Below are 16,924 nucleotides of genomic sequence, written 5' to 3' on the forward strand. Positions count from 1 at the left end.
GTTAACCTGATAAAAGTCCCGAGAAGAATTATTGAAATAATTATTGAAAGAACTATTATCGTTTATCAAAAATAAGATATATATATGCAATGCATAGTAAAGTATCAATGAACGTATTATTGCATTGCAGCAAAGTCATGTAGTTCGCTCCAAACAATATACTGGTAATATTTCCTTACAACATTTTTGATATTTCTATACACTATATACATTTGTGTTGTTATGCAAATCAAATTGGATTCAGTCGAAATCCGTAGAAATGTGTGTAAACATACATGTAGGCTACATACTAAGACAATAGAAGACCAGCAGCAATGTATTATCGCAGCTGAATATGGACTACCAGCCGTATAGTTTACTTTACTCCTTACCTTTTATTATTGTATCTTAACTTTTACCTCATCAGCTCATGTTATATGTATTTGTATGTACTTTGTATTTGTTATTTTATATACGGAAATAAAACAAACAAAACAAACAAACAAACAATAAAATGTAGGTGGCACTAGCGTACAGGGTGGGGGCAGAGTGCCCCTCCCTAACAGACTTTGGATGACTTTTGCGCGGAAAGTGCTTCTGTAAGTGTCGGTGACCTTGGACCTCATGACGAGATTTTTTTTTTCAGGTACGCCACTGGTAGGTGGTTGAACTGACAGGGGTGGAAATGAAAGTTAGCTTCCCAGACCTTCCTGCCCTTGAAACATCATACACACGACACGCATGAACAATCTCATGCGAAGCATTTGATCGTTGTGATGATATTTTGTTCGTGGCGCCGGAGCGTTCCGGGGCCTGTTGCATGACGAGATGAGCGATACGTAGGAACGTCCTAGGACCATTCTACCGAGATAGGAAGATTGGGGACAAATCAGCGCTTTCTGTTTCACGAAGGCAATTTTGTCTTCCAAGTCCGCGACATCGTTTGATATCGATAGTATCGGAAAAATATCTAGTCTTCATCGTCACCTGAACCTTTTATTTCGGAATGACGACTTTTCATAAAATCATATATTTCAATAAATGGAGATCAAATAATGTTTTATTTATTACTGATTGTAGAATTGATGTATGGAGCTTACTTTATGAGGTAAAAAGAGAAAAAAAACTTTGAAGATTCACCAAAAAACTGGATAAAATCGAAATTTTCATTATTTCCCTTATTTAGAACATGGTGTCCTTTTAGAGACACCTTTCATTGATATTTCAACGAAAGAGACCCATGTCCGACATAAAAATTGAATTAACTAAGCAATTTCGACATTGTATTAGTTCAATATTCTGATTTTTTTATAGAATACTTATTTATAATGATAATTTTGCAAATTATGCGTTAAATGTTAAATGTTATTTGTTGAGGAAAAAATAGGGTTTGAATGGAGTAAACAAAATCAATGTGTCTGATTGTTTGAGACTAAAAAGGAAAATATGAGAGGCTGCGTGAGAAAAATATAATTCATTTTATTTGTCAGATATCACGCAAGAAATACAAATGTGAGTGTTTAGAGTATAGGCCTAAACATACCTTTGCACATGTTGCATGATGAGTAATTGAAGACAAGCAAAATATGAAAATTGCTGCAAACATGTCCAAGTGGGTAAAGTAGTGCTTTGCAATAATAAAAAAAATAGACAAATGTGTGAAATCAATCCGCAATGGAAAAAATACTATTTTCAGAAACAATGCTAAAAATGACAACGATCATAAACGTTGGTCATATTTAAAGTTGATAACTTTATGGAAGTTTATATAAGAATATAAGCTTTAAGAATATTATGTTCAACATTTCAAAGATAAGGAGTCGAGACTGCATTATTGCTTTAACATGACATAGGGGACCGATAGGGCCTACCCTACGATTTAAAATGCGCCTCTTCGTATGGACTTTCCATAATCTTTTCTTTTATTGGTACAACGAAAATATCTTCATTATTTTTTTAACGATTGTAATGGATTCGTAAGCTATTAGGCCTAATCTATGTATTAAATTCAATTAGCTATTTTGTTACTGCAGATTTTTTTTTGTTTCATTCATCATCTCAAGTTAGCACAAATCCAACAATTAATTTTCATTGATTAAAATTAATCTCAGCAAAAAGTAATAATAATTGTCATTATGAAAATGAAATAAAAATAAATGATTTAGCATGTTTAGTAACATCTTAGTTTTGTATCGTGTTTTTTTTTTCTAAGAACGTTATAAACACGTTTTTTACCATTCATAATTTCTTTTTTTTTAATTGTTTTCATGTTGTTTATCTAATGAGAGGCTGAGAGATTGCCGCCCATTTCGATATTTCAAGTTTAATTAAAAAAAAAAAAACTGGAAAAGGGGTGGGGAAAAGACAGGAGGGAGAATAAAAGAAAACATACAAAAAAAAAATATTTGGGCCTAGATTGACCCCGGCCGGAGAAGTTACATCCGCTTTGGGTCGTCTTGCCGTGCAAGACGATCTGAAATTATACCCCCATACAAAAAATAACTTGGTGCCATCCCCGGGCGCCATCCCTGATAAAATGCATCAGAGCGCATTCGAATGACCCCAAAAGTGTTTAAAGGTGATATGTCAGTGTGGCTTGCCGTAAACGCATATTCTCTCAATGCTGACGGTGGCGGGCGGTGTGCAAAGAAGATCATGTCTGGAGGTGTCTTTCCAAGGACCATTCTTCGTATCGCCCGAATCGGCTTTGTGAAACAGTTGAGCGATAACTCGTTCTTACGTAGAGCGGTTCTACCAAAGACTATTTCATGCAACAGGCCCCTGATCACGATGTCAAGGGCAAGGTAGGGTGGGGCAAGACATTGAAGCTATTGTCCGCTCAGCCCACGGATCTGAATTGTGTACAGATCAGTTGCTCAGCCGGCTCCAGCGCTAATACCTCGGTCACATTTGCTCTACGGCGCACAGTGGGCCGGGGCGAAACAAAAGTGCGCCAAAAGTCATTTTGGGCAATTTCAGATTTTTAATTTTTGTCATGCCCAGCTGAAAGATAACACTTTGAAGAATACTTCAGCAAAATATTTCACTCTGGAATTTGCATAAAGGCTGTTAATTTCCTACCTCAAATCGTAAAATGTGACATTTTGCGAAATGTCGCGTATATGACAACCTAGTTGAAAAACAGGCCATTTCACAGAAGGTTTTTCTTGTAGGAATCTGAAATGGCTCCCACATAATCCTCATATATTCTTTTTTCGTGTGAAACGGTTCAAAGTAGATAAAAAAAAACACCTTTCAGGAGGTTTATAGGATGATTATTCCTCGAAATAGGCTGAAAATCCATGTTTTTTGCATTTACATAAGAAACGTTTGGATTTCCGTGGATTTCCGTCTAAATTCTATAAGCATCATTTTTTCCGATGTCTAAGCTTTAAGTCGATACCAAATTTAGCTGCCCGTTTTTGCCCATTTTCATTTTAGAGCCGATTTTACTTGACACAACACCCCCAAAACCTGCTAAAAAAACGGTCATTTTTATACCGCGCAGTCATCGTAGCGCACCGTATGGGTGTACATTGCCGTTCGCTTTTGCACGGCGAGGACGACTCCCCTTCCATTCCATGAAAATGACATAAATTCCGGGCATAATATAAATAAAATAAAGGTTGCTAACGCAAATGAGGGCTTTACCCACAACTCTTCCAGAGATAAAACTTACTTGTAGAATAATTTCAGCCAAAAACCCTCCTCATAGTAATACATTCGTGGTGTTATATACTCTGCGTTTTACACAAGTCAACACAGATTGATAAAAGCACGGTTAATATTTTTCAGATTTTAAAGTTTTTTTTAATATAAATCTAATAAATGATCATTTTGATGCCATAAAATTATTTTCGGCATCTCATACACACTTTTTAGGCATGCGTGAAGCATAAACCAACATTCACTCTGGTCAATCTTAAACTAGTACATAACACAAAGTTTATATACTACACATTGCGCACTTTCAACTCATTCTGGCCCACTGTGCGGCGGCCGTACGGCGAGTCGAAAACAGCCGTTTATATATATTTCATTTTTATTCAAACCACATATTTTAGCTGGTACAAAAAACGGCCATTTTCGACTCGCCGTACGGCCGCCGTAGAACAAATGTGACCGAGGTATAACTTCCCCTATTATATTGTTTGTATGTTTATAACATTCCAAAGCTCCATAAAGTACCGAATGACAGTCCTTTGCACTATAATTATAAGTGACAATTATTATGATTATTTCCGTTATTATTATGCTTTTTTTAAGTTACGTAATGTTTATGTTTATTGAATTGGTCACATAATCATTTCCATCTGAGGTCTATGATTTTGAGAACGACTAATGCTGGAATTCAGTCATAAAAATCAGGCGGCATAGATAAGTCCCTCTGAATATATCATCCTTAAAGTAAGTGTGAAGATTCATCTGGCAATGGCTGTGGTTTATCTTCTATTGTCGTTGGTAGGCATGGTGGTAATAGGACTTCTGGTTTCGGTAATAACGGTTGTTTGGTTTCTCTTTCTTCTTGGATTCGACTGAGCAGTAAACAAAATGGCGAAGAGACCACGATGGCTATTGCCAAGCTCCACATAGTCCTATTAAAAATAATATATATTTAAAGAGAAAAAAATTAGTTTTTGATATGGTGCACCGTTCTTGAAAGTTGCTAACGACCAAAGCAAAGCGAGCTTTCCCTAAATAGGATATTCCACGTTTGGTCTAGTTTAGAAGGTAAAGAGTAAAATCCATCGGAAATTAAACGGAGTTCGACGAAATTCTATTAAAATTAAGAAGTTTAAAAATTAATTACAAAATATATATGTTTAATTATATGGGTGGATGTTCAGCCCCCTTATACGCTACATTGATCGCTGATGTATGTTTCCAATCAATAACAATATGAAAATATTTGATTATTCTCCTAACCATTCTCTCTCTTATTTTTCATTCATTTTCTGTCTCTCTAATGATAAAGTATACTTACCATTTAAATCCAATAAATCCCACGATAGCACCAGAAGTAAGTAGGCCTATGATAAGGTAATAGAGAAAGCACTGTTACTTGTCCTTACAAATATTTTCCATGGTCGCTTATACATGTAGAAACAGTTACACTCTAACAATATCTGCTCTGTAAGAATCATTTCACAGTTACGCTAATGGCCAAATAAGATCGATGAAAGTTTGACGATTTAACAAGCAATAAGAAAGTAATTAGCACCTCAATGTTGAAACCACTATAATGCTATACAAGGAGATCCTCCCATTGATAATGTGATAAAGATTTCCAAAGTACACTTTGGACACTGAAAATATACCCCAAACATCTATTTTTTTTCACATTTATTGAAAGAACAAACTCTTCGCTCATGAACCTGTATTACATGTCATCCCATATAAAAAAGCACAGGGTCTATGTAGCATTGATAAAAGTGACAACTATAATAATAAAGAGTTGTACAAGTGTGATATCACATGTTGGTCACATGATACCATGGACCTTTGTAATAGGTCCATGATTCTACCAATGGGAGGATGACCACAATTCATACTTAATTAGGGATACTTAGGGAGTATACTGAACGAAGTCATTTTGACTCTGTATTCAGTTCCAAATTCTTTCTCCTCTTTAGGTTGGCCGGATCATGTCCTAGTTAATTAGTTAATTAGTTATCTAAACAACTTAATTTTTCATAATTTTCATTAATTTTATTAATGTGGACAGTGGCGTACAGTGGGTCACGGCATTGGGGGGGCACCAGCAAAAATATCGAGTCACTTAGCGAGCGCGCAAAGCGCGCTCAGTTGCCAGGTATACTGACCTAATAGATACATTTTAAGGACATGCAGTGCCATTAAACGGATATACATCTCACTGATTAAATAATGCGAGCGCGAAGCTTGAGCTGAAAATTGTTTATATTCAGACCTAAAAAGGGACATTATAAGCAATATGATATGTACCTGTCTCGCTAAACAAAGAATGCGAGCGCGAAGCGCGAGCTGAAATTTTTGTATATAATGACCCCCAAACAGGGACACTTTAAGGACTATATTTTAGGAATCCATTAAGAGTATACATATCTCAGCATAGTCATCTAGTACTAGTGCCATCCTTTGCTGATTTTGTTAGAATTACATCTAAACACATGAAGCACTTTTTGTTGTCATAGTCATACGTATCTCACTAATCAAATACTGCGAGCGCGAAGCGCGAGCTGAAAATTTAGGAAATTCAGACCTGAAAAGGGGCATTCTACGGCTTGTTTGTAGGAATTCACTAAGACCGTACGTATTTCACTAACCAAATGATGCGAGCGCAAAGCGCGAGCTGAAAATTTTTGATATTGAGATCAGAAAAATTGACTTTTTAAGGACTGATTTTAGGAATTCATGAAGAGCAGACGTCTCACCAATCAACTAATGCGAACATTAGCACGGACAGGAACTGTTTTATATTAAGACCTTAAAATAGGGCAATCACTTTAAGTATTCATGAAAAAGAAGCAAATGTCACTACATTAAACAATAATAACTCGAATTGCGAGGAAATATATTTGGTGTACAGTATATTGATTTGAAAACGGGAGGTTTTAGGACAACAGGATTATATATTTCGTTAAACAGTCTATGCGAGCACCAGGAACAATGAAGACATAGGCCCTGAGCAAATAAAGTTTCATAAAGTGATGAAAAACTGCTTCTTATGTAATATAACATAATATAATATAATAAAATAATATAATGAACAATAATTTCTTTTTTCCCCATTACGTTTCTCTACCTTTCTCCCTCCTTTTCTCCTTTTCCCTTTTTTTTTTTGGCCAGCCGATTGGGGGGGGGGGGGGGGGGGGGGCACGTGCCCCCCCCCATGCCCCCCCCCCCCGTAGTTACGCCACTGAATGTGGAACTTTAATTGATTTTTTCCTTCCATTTGTTTTCACACAAGCTAAATTTATACCAGTGTTTCATTCTTCTTCATTAAAGAACAACATGGCATACTTACCTATTGTATATGCCAGGCAAAACTCAAAGACAAACACTGCAGCAGCCGAGCTCTGAGCTCCTTCATGCCATACATCTACAATGCGATACATTATCCCTATTAGAGTGCTGTCAACAGTACCTACAAATAAAAACAAAAAACAAATATACTTTATCACCCTTGTGTCCACATTTCATGAACTAGATCCATAAACTATCAAAGTCATGATATGGTAATTCAACAAATACCCACAATACGGCCAAAGTTCATTGACGTTGGTCTTGTGACCTGAAACTCACGCAGGACGAAGACCAGTCAAAAAGGAAATAGTCCAGGATAGAAGAGGCATAACCTAGTTTTTTCATATATACAATATTTTTTTGATGGTTTCTTGTCAATTCGAGGGTGCTGATTACGAATCTGAACGCAAATTGGCAAAATCCAATATGGCCGCCAAAATATGCAAATTACCCATGAAAATCATGAAATTGCCCGCACATTGGCTATAAAATGCATGAAATTGTGTGGCAGGAGTGGAATACTCTCTGAAAAAATAGTTTTTGAAAAAATATTTATTTTCTGGATATTCAAAATTGCCGCCATATGCCCTTGTATACTCTATTATGTACAATATGAATAAGGAAAACTATTTTTCAAAAAAGTTAGCACTGAACTGCAAGAAATTGTGATCTATGAACGAGGTATTTTATGCAAATCATCATTACTAACGAGATATATCATTTATTATGTCATGTGTGAGAACATTGCTGTATTTTGATATTCAAAATAGACGCCACTGGCCCAAACAGTATAATGCAATGGCAATGGGGGCCAAACAATTCACAAGAGTGAGCACTAAAATGAAGAGATCAGTGGGTTATACGAATGGTATCATTCAGATTCGCAATCAGCACCCTCGAATTGACAAAAAACCATCAAAAAATATTGTATATATGAAAAAAAAAGGTTTAGTCAATTTTCTATGGGGCCTATCCTGGACTAAAGGCGTGGAAAGAGTTTAACTAATTGACCAGTTCGTATTTACTTCATGGACAATTTTTGGTCATACGTCCTTTCATTATGATAGGCAGATTTCAAAGCAAGTTATTACGTAAGCATGCATTACAAAGCAGGATGAAGAAATTGAATAGACAAGGTTACTAGAATAGCACATCAATAAACACTATTATGAAGGTACTAGTTGCATTTCTACTTTGAATGCATATTATACATGCTGTACAACGTATAATTGGCAAACTATGAAATACCAGTCGTTCGTGGACAGTGGCGTAACTACGGGGGGGGGGGGCATGGGGGGGGGGCACGTGCCCCCCCCCCCAATCGGCTGACCAAAAAAAAAAAAAAAAACGGGGAAAAGGAGAAAAAGAGGGAGAAAGGAAGAGAAGCGTAGTGGGAAAGAAGACATTATTGTTCATTATAATGTTATATTATATCATAATTATGATATGTTATATTACATAAGAAACATTTGTTTTCATAACTTAATGAAACATAATTCGTTCAGGGCCTATGTCTTCATTGTTCCTAGTGCTCGCATTGTCTGTTCACTGAGATATATAATCCTGTTATACTAAAGCCTCCCGTTTTCAAGTCAATATACACCAAACTGCCAAATATATTTCCTCACACTTCGAGTTATTATGGTAGTATGTACAATAGTATGCTTCTTTTTCATGACTACTTAAAGTGATTGCCCCATTTTAAGGTCTTAATATAAACATTTCCTGTCCGTGCTTACGTTTGCAGTAGTGGATTGGTGAAATATGTCTGCTCTCCATGAATTCCTAGAATCAGTCCTTAAAATGTCCCTTTTTCTAATCTGAATATTAAAAATTTTAAGCTCGCGCTTCGCGCTCGCTTCATTTGGTTAGTGAACTACGTATGGTCTCCGTGAATTCCTACAAACAAGCCTTAAAATGCCCTTCTTCAGGTATGAATTTCCTAAATTTTCAGCTCGCGCTTCGCGCTCGCAAGATTCGATTAGTGAGATGGGTATGTTAATCATGATTACAAGTGCTTTATGTGCATGTTTAGATGTAATTCTAACAAAATCAGCAAGCGCTTATTGGCATTCGCATTAAATGACTATGGTGATATGTGTATACTCATAATGGATTCCTAAAATATAGTCCTTAAAATCTTCCTGTTTGGGGGTCAGTATTTACAAAAATTTCAGCTCGCATTATTTAGCGAGACAGGTACGTATGATGATTACAAAAGATTGATTATAATGTCCCTTTTTAGGTCTGAATATCAAAAATTTTAAGCTCACGCTGCGCGCTCGCATTATTTGACCAGTGAGAGACATATCCGTTTAATGGCACTGTCCTTAAAATGTCTCTATTAGGTCAGTATACCTGGCAACTGAGCGCGCTTCGCGCGCTCACTTAGTGACTCAAAAAAAATTATGGTGCCCCCCAATGCCGTGACCCACGGTACGCCACTGTTGGTGACGCATTGTTCTTTTATTGTGGATGTAAATGAAAAACGCAATTCAAAAGAATAACATTTCTGTTATTCATATTGTGTTTTGTTCCTACTTACTTTGTCAATTTGTTTGAAATGAAGAAAAAAATAAATTCAATCAATCAATCAATCAAGACATCAAAATTGGTGCTTATCTCATTAAATTATCTCATGTCGCTTTTGTACCAATGACCTTCCTCTGATCATGCGCAAAATATTCTGATCATGCCCAGAGAGGAACTTCGAACTGGCTTATTGTCCCGCAGCCTCTTTCTTCTGTCTGTCACTATAATGATCATATGATGCTGCACCTCATCCATACGTGGCCAAGACAAATTCACATATATATATATATATATACAGTGCGTCCCACAAACAAGGCAAACGCCAAGCGTTGTCTTGCCTGCATATTGCAGTCATGAAGAGACTGCATGTCAAAACTACATGTATGCTATATGACTTAGATGGACCTCTGTTACGAGTTTGGCGATCCCACCTCGAAGCTATAGAAAGTTATTGTGTGTACAACACAGCAGTGCCAGTCATGGAAAGTTCATTGACCTTTGACCTTAATCAAATTCAACTCACATTCGAACTTGACCTGCACCTTCAAAAGATGGACCTCTTGTTTGAATTTGGCAATCCTACCTCGAAGATATAAAAAGTTATTATGTGTACAACAAAGCATAGTGCCAGTCATGGAAAGTTCATTGACCTTTTACCTTATTCAAATTCGGCTCACATTTGAACTTGGCCTGCACCTTTAAGAGATGGACCTCTTGAATGAATTTGGCGATCTCACCTCGAAGCTATAGAAAGTTATTGTGTGTACAACACAGCACAGTGCCAGTCATGGAAAGTTCATTGACCTTTGACCTGTACCTTCAAGAGATGGACGTCTGTTATGAATTTGGCAATCTCATCTCGAAGCTATAGAAAGTTATTGTGTGTACAACACAGCACAGTGCCAGTCATGGAAAGTTCATTGAACTTTGACCTTATTCAAATTCGACTCATATTCAAACTTGACCTGTGCCTTCAGGAGATGGAACTCTGGTATGAATTTGGTGATCCCACCTCGAAGCTATAGAAAGTTATTGTGTGTACAACACAGCACAGTGCCAGTCATGGAAAGTTCATTGACCTTTGACCTTATTCAAATTTGACTCACATTTGAACTTGACCTGCACCTTCAAAAGATGGACCTCTTGTATGAATTTGGCAATCCTAACTCGAAGATATATAAAGTTATTGTGTGTACAGCACAGCACAGTGCCAGTCATGGAAAGTTCATTGACCTTTGACCTTATTCAAATTCGACTCATATTCGAACTTGACCTGTGCCTTCAGGAGATGGACCTCTGGTATGAATTTGGTGATCCTACCTCGAAGATATAGAAAGTTATTATGTGTACAACACAGCACAGTGTCAGTCATGGAAAGTTCATTGACCTTTGACCTTTGACCTTATTCAAATTCGACTCATATTCAAACTTGACCTGTGCCTTCAGGAAATGGACCTCTGGTATGAATTTGGTGATCCCACCTCGAAGATATAGAAAGTTATTATGTGTACAACACAGCACAGTGCCAGTCATGGAAAGTTCATTGACCTTTGACCTTTGACCTTATTCAAATTCGACTCATATTCAAACTTGACCTGTGCCTTCAGGAAATGGACCTCTGGTATGAATTTGGTGATCCCACCTCGAAGATATAGAAAGTTATTATGTGTACAACACAGCACAGTGCCAGTCATGGAAAGTTCATTGACCTTTGACCTTATTCAAATTCGACTCATATTCGAACTTGACCCGTGCCTTCAGGAGATGGACCTCTGTTATGAATTTGGTGATCCCACCTCGAAGCTATAGAAAGTTATTGGGTGTACAAAGTTATTATGTGTACAACACAGCACAGTGCCAGTCTTGGAAAGTTCATTGACCTTTGACCTTTTTCCAATTTGACTCATATTCGAACTTGACCTGTGCCTTCAGGAGATGGACCTCTGGTATGAATTTGGTGATCCCACCTCGAAGCTATAGAAAGTTATTGGGTGTACAACACAATTGTTGACGACGACGACGACGACGCCGACACCGACGCCGACGCCAACGCCGGAAATAGTGATACCTATGTCTCGCTCCGCTACGCAGGCGAGACAAAAACGAAACCGAGATTTATCGATGATTTATCAGGCGCGGATCCAAGGGGGGGGGGTGGGGCCGAGCCGGCCCCCCTATTTTTTTGCAACCAAAAAAAGTATCCTTTTTAATTTGAGAGAAACGCTGAAAACAGAAAGAACAGTGCGGAGGAGGTATCATATCCAGGTTTTAATTTACGGCCTCGTAACGGCCAGGCCCGATCCCCATAGGCCTCGGGATAGGCCTACTCGATCGCAGTGACACCGCATTATGTTGGTTCACATTTTTGCAAATCACGCTACCGCAACTGCGCGCCCATCAATGAAAGACATTCTCCTGCACGTGGGTTTCCTGCACTCCACCAACGGCCGAGTAGCTCTGCATAGGAGGATTACCATATGCGCTCAAATAGGCCGTAAGACAATATTTAAAAAAAATCCTCAAAATATCCAGTTTTCAGGCCTTAATATCAACCAATTTCGCTCTCATTAATATTGAATTAAAATATAACTAAGGTAACAGTTTCATGAATTCCTATAAATGAAATTTTCCCTTTTTTAGAATGGAATATCGACAAGTTTCATCTCGCGTTGGGGAAGAGGAATAGAAAGGTAATCATCATTTTCATATGATGACACAATGTCCTTACAATGTCCCGGTGCTAGGTCTAAATAATCTATAAAAAAACGCGCACAGTCATGTTTATTAAGATACGCAGTTTGTTCTTTATTCAACACACGTGCTTGAATTATCCAGTCTCATATCAATGAAGGAAGATACCCAATTTCTCATCCTGTTCAAGATTGACAAAACATGAATATAGAGTCACGTTTTTAGGTCTGAATCTCATTTTTCCCGCTTGCGCTCGCATTTAGTTACATACACATCTTGTACACGATCACAAACATTGCTCAGAAAGTTCAATTTTGAGGACAAAAATTAGCTCGCGCTTCGCGCTCGCTTTATTCGATTAGGGCTTATATGATATTAATATTTATTTATGTTTTGTAAGAATAAAGCTAAAAAGTGACTGTTAGGACTACCCCTTCAAAGAAACAAACAAAAATCAACTTTGAGCGGCCGATCGGGGAAAATATGGGTAATTTTTTTTTTCGGCCCCCCCCCCCTATTGGCGAAAGCTGGATCCGCCCCTGTTTATTATAACTTTAATCACAAATACAAATGACCTACCATTGTAAAGCTTAGGATATCTCTTTCATGTGAAATGACTTAGATTAATTCTCATTCACGCATGAGTGAGCAAAAACAATTTGAAGAGGGGATACCAAAATGTCACTTGGCGGGCTGTATCTGGGTTAAAAAAAACCCCACATTTTTAAAAAGTTCAATATCTGCTCTTTAATTTGATACCTCAATTACAGAAAATGGTCAAAAAATAACAGAGTGCTGGTTATTTGAAATAAGGCTTGAATTTCAATATTTTTTAAAAATGAAGAGGTTTTACAGGCTAGCGTTCAGACTCACTTCGACACTCCGTTTTGTTGACGATCAGCCATGCATTAAGTCTTTTGTTAACCATGCGATAGCTTCTGTGGGAAACCGGTGAAAACACATTTAATGAAATTATGGAAATACAAGCATTGTTTCGAGGGAATAGAACTTTTTTACTTCTTGACCATTTTCTGTTATTAAGGTATCAAATGAAAGAGCAGATATTGAACTTTTTAGGCATGGGATTTTCTTTTTGAAATTCAGATACCCCCCCAATGACTTTTTGGTTATCTTTCTTCAATTTGTTTTTGCTCACTCATGCGTGGGTGAGGAATAATCTAAGTAATTTCAGATGAAAGAAGAGATTCTAAGCTATATATATATATTTATATATAATGTATATATATATATATATATATATATATATATATATATATATTCAAATTTAACCTACCAAAGCCAAATCCAATTAGGGTCATAGACGGAATAAGCTGCCAGATCATGTTGCAAAGCGGAAGCTATGGGATATAAAGTGAATAGAATACCACTTTATCTGATTATATCATATCAATGTCAACTCTGCAATCACATGATTATAACTATTATGTCAAAATTATCATATCCGAGAACTGAAGTAGGCGTACATGATTAAATAAGATATAGTATACTGCACACAAATGAGTAAATTAGTATCTTATTTATAATAGCATCAAATATCATATTAAGAGACATAGTTCTCGCAGTTCAAAATTTAACAAAACAACAACGAATAAAAATTATGAGGTTTATATGCAAATATAGATATTAAAAATTTTGAATATGAAATTGCGAAATAAAATTACATTTTCACCAGAAAAAAAGCGAAAGAAATACAATAACATTATACATTATATATAATCATACAAACACAAACAATACACAATGAGATATGTACACAATTTTTCTTCTTGATTAATATGCGTAACAACATAAAAAGAAAATAGCCATTTATAAAACAGTTTCAATATCTGTTACAATAGAGGGATCCACTAAAAAGCAATGCTTGTAAGTTATGGACCCATAAAAAACGTAAAATAAAGAAATAATCTTTTTGTAGTATTTGCCCCCGAGGATTAAGACAGAACAAAATATAGCAACAGAACATAGAAAGGCAAAAAAAAAATTCAAAATAAAATACAAAACAAAAATACAAAACGAACAACCAATATACTTATATCCAACTTACTGTTGCAATTCCAATAGCCATTGCTAGTGACCCAATCAACATACATCGCCACCTGTGATTGTAAATATTTTGAATTTTAACAATCCAAAAAGAAAAAACAAGTGAATTATTATAAATTTTCCGGCCCTGAGTCCATTTTCACGGGCACGCAAACGTCAAAACCTCGTAAAATCCTAACTATATCCTATAACGTAACGTCACATTTCATGCTTTGATGGTGCTACAAATCATGATTTGGGAACTCGGATGATACTTCTAAGCACATGTAAAATACGTTAAGTTTTGAAATGCGAACTTCGTCACGTTTTAAACAATTGCACGACTTCACACTGATGGAAATACACCTGCTGGAATCCTTCTTCTGCTAAGCTGTTGCTGACTGTTCACAAAGTATGATTGTAATATTATGATTATAGGCGTTGTATAGTTGTCTTTTTTAGCCTCAGTCACATATCCATTTTTGAAAGAGATATTAAATTCAAACTACATCATTCCTCATGTAAATGGATGAAAAACATTTTCTTTAAAAATGAGATTGTTATATGTCTGTTAGCGACAAGATAAATTAAAAGATTACCTTTTTAGTGTTTTACTCCAATATCCGATAAGAGGCCCTGATACAATATGAGCGGCGCTTGTTGGAACGAAAATCAAACCTGAAAAGATCAAGAAAAAAACTCACGTTACTCTATATTTTTTCAAAAAGGGTTGTGAATTATTTTACATTTGATGTGAGAGATGATAAATAGCTATTCCAGAACTTTATTCCCAAGCTATCGGCTATAACTAAGCGCAGAAGCGTCGATCCTGGGGGGGGGGGGGGGGGGGGTGGTTGACACACCAATGAAAATATTTGGGGGACAAACATATCGTTTTGCTCCCCAATAATTCCGGATGTACAAAAAATAAATAAGATTGTAATGTTACACAGAAATCAGCAAGCGAGATTGAAATACACAACTCGTTCTTTATTTAAAATCTTGCTCAAAATGCCTGCTTTTCAGATTAGAATATAAAAATTTTCAGCTCGCGCTTCGCGCTCGCATCATTTCTGTAACAAAAACCTTTAATTTTCATGATTAAATAGGTGAATAGAATGTCCTGTTTTCAGTTCTAAACCTCAAAGAACTCCCGCTTCGATTTACAATAATCTTTTGTTGGGTATATATCTTAAAAACGTCCATTAAACTAGATGCCTATTTTGTTCAGATCAAAATATCAAAATTTTCAGCTTCGCGCTCGCATCCAATGTTCTTTTAGATACCCACCTTAATCATTGGTACCAAAAATGCTTAGAATATCAAGCTTTCAGGTCAGAATATAAAGAAATTTCAGCTTGCTCTCGACACTCGCATTATTTGTGTAGTGAGATATATATCCTCCTCATGAGTTACTACAAACAGTCCTAAACAGGTACCTTTTTTTTTATATTTTCAGGTCAGTATACTAAAAAAATTCAAGTCATATATGAATTTATATATATACATGTATATATATATATATATATATATATTTATATAGGCATATGTGTGTGTGTGTGTGGGTGAGTTTGGTTGTTTTGTGTGATCGAGCGCCTTTGGAACGTTATTCATGATTTTGCCCCCCCCCCCATCTGAAAAATAGATCGACGCCCCTGACTAAGCGTTTTGAATGAATTGTTAATGTAAACAAGCTCAATTGGTTTACATTATGCTTGTTATTCCGTTTCTTACATAGTTGAAGGTTCTTTGAAATAAGCTTGCAGCCGAAAGCTCGTACATAGCTATATCATGTTTTGCATCTCTTTCAGTATCTTGTATCATCCTCAAGTGTTGGACACACTCCATACATAAAGCACCGACAATAACCCTTTTAGATACATGCAGATTAAAGCAATCTTCTGATCCAGTGAATAACTATCAAAATCGTCACCACTGCTATACCGCCAATATGTCGACATTGTCGTCAAAATTACATCACCATAACAACATCATCATCAGCAGCATCACACCACGAATATTGTCACCATCACACAACTGCAGTAACATCATCTTCATCATTACTTTGCCGTCTAGTCATGTATGTCGACACCATAACATAATCATCGTCGGAATAATTATGCCGCCACTTTGTCGACATCGTTTTTATCATTACTCCACAATAACATCATCATCGTCATCATGACAATGCCACTACTATGTCGACATTGCTGTCATCATTAACCCATCACCATAACAATCATCGTAATCATTACTATATCGCCACTTTGTCGACGTCGTCGTAATCATTGCACTGCTATATTAAACATCATCATCGTCATCATTACTGCGCAGCCATTATTTCGACAATATCTTCATCATTACACCATCATAACATCATTGTCATAATTACACCACCATAATTAGGTTTATTTTCAATTGGTCTAATGCCAATTCTTCCACTTGCCAACTCTTCTACTATAATTTGGCCTACCATTAATTCTTCCTCTATCCACATGGTCTAATTGCCATTTCGTCCACTCAAAATTTCATCTAATAACCAGTTGGTCCAAAGGCATTTAGTCTATATGCTATTTGGTATAATTGGACGAAATGTTAATTGGGCGAAATGAATTGAAATAAAATTGGTCATAGACCAACTGGTTATTAGACAAAATGGTCAAAAGTGATGATT

General features: G+C 36.4%; 1 protein-coding gene across 2 annotated transcripts in view; it reads right to left on the minus strand.

Annotated features, from left to right (window-relative positions):
• Nucleotides 1-3,766: 3,766 nt before the first annotated feature.
• Nucleotides 3,767-16,924, minus strand: part of LOC129265988 (chromaffin granule amine transporter-like) — a 38,374-nt gene continuing 25,216 nt past the window's right edge. The window contains exons 8-13 of one of the 2 annotated variants that reach the window (XM_064101992.1): nt 14,850-14,928; nt 14,273-14,324; nt 13,502-13,565; nt 6,986-7,105; nt 4,964-5,009; nt 3,767-4,574 (exon numbers count right to left, since the gene is read on the minus strand). In XM_064101992.1, coding sequence (XP_063958062.1) covers nt 4,382-4,574; nt 4,964-5,009; nt 6,986-7,105; nt 13,502-13,565; nt 14,273-14,324; nt 14,850-14,928 — 554 coding nt within the window. In that variant the 3' untranslated portion in view covers nt 3,767-4,381. The remainder of the gene's footprint in view (nt 4,575-4,963; nt 5,010-6,985; nt 7,106-13,501; nt 13,566-14,272; nt 14,325-14,849; nt 14,929-16,924) is intronic. The other variant, XM_054903881.2, reaches the window with a different exon arrangement.

The sequence above is a fragment of the Lytechinus pictus genome, chromosome 7 (genome assembly GCF_037042905.1).
Source record: "Lytechinus pictus isolate F3 Inbred chromosome 7, Lp3.0, whole genome shotgun sequence".
NCBI lineage: Eukaryota > Metazoa > Echinodermata > Echinoidea > Temnopleuroida > Toxopneustidae > Lytechinus > Lytechinus pictus.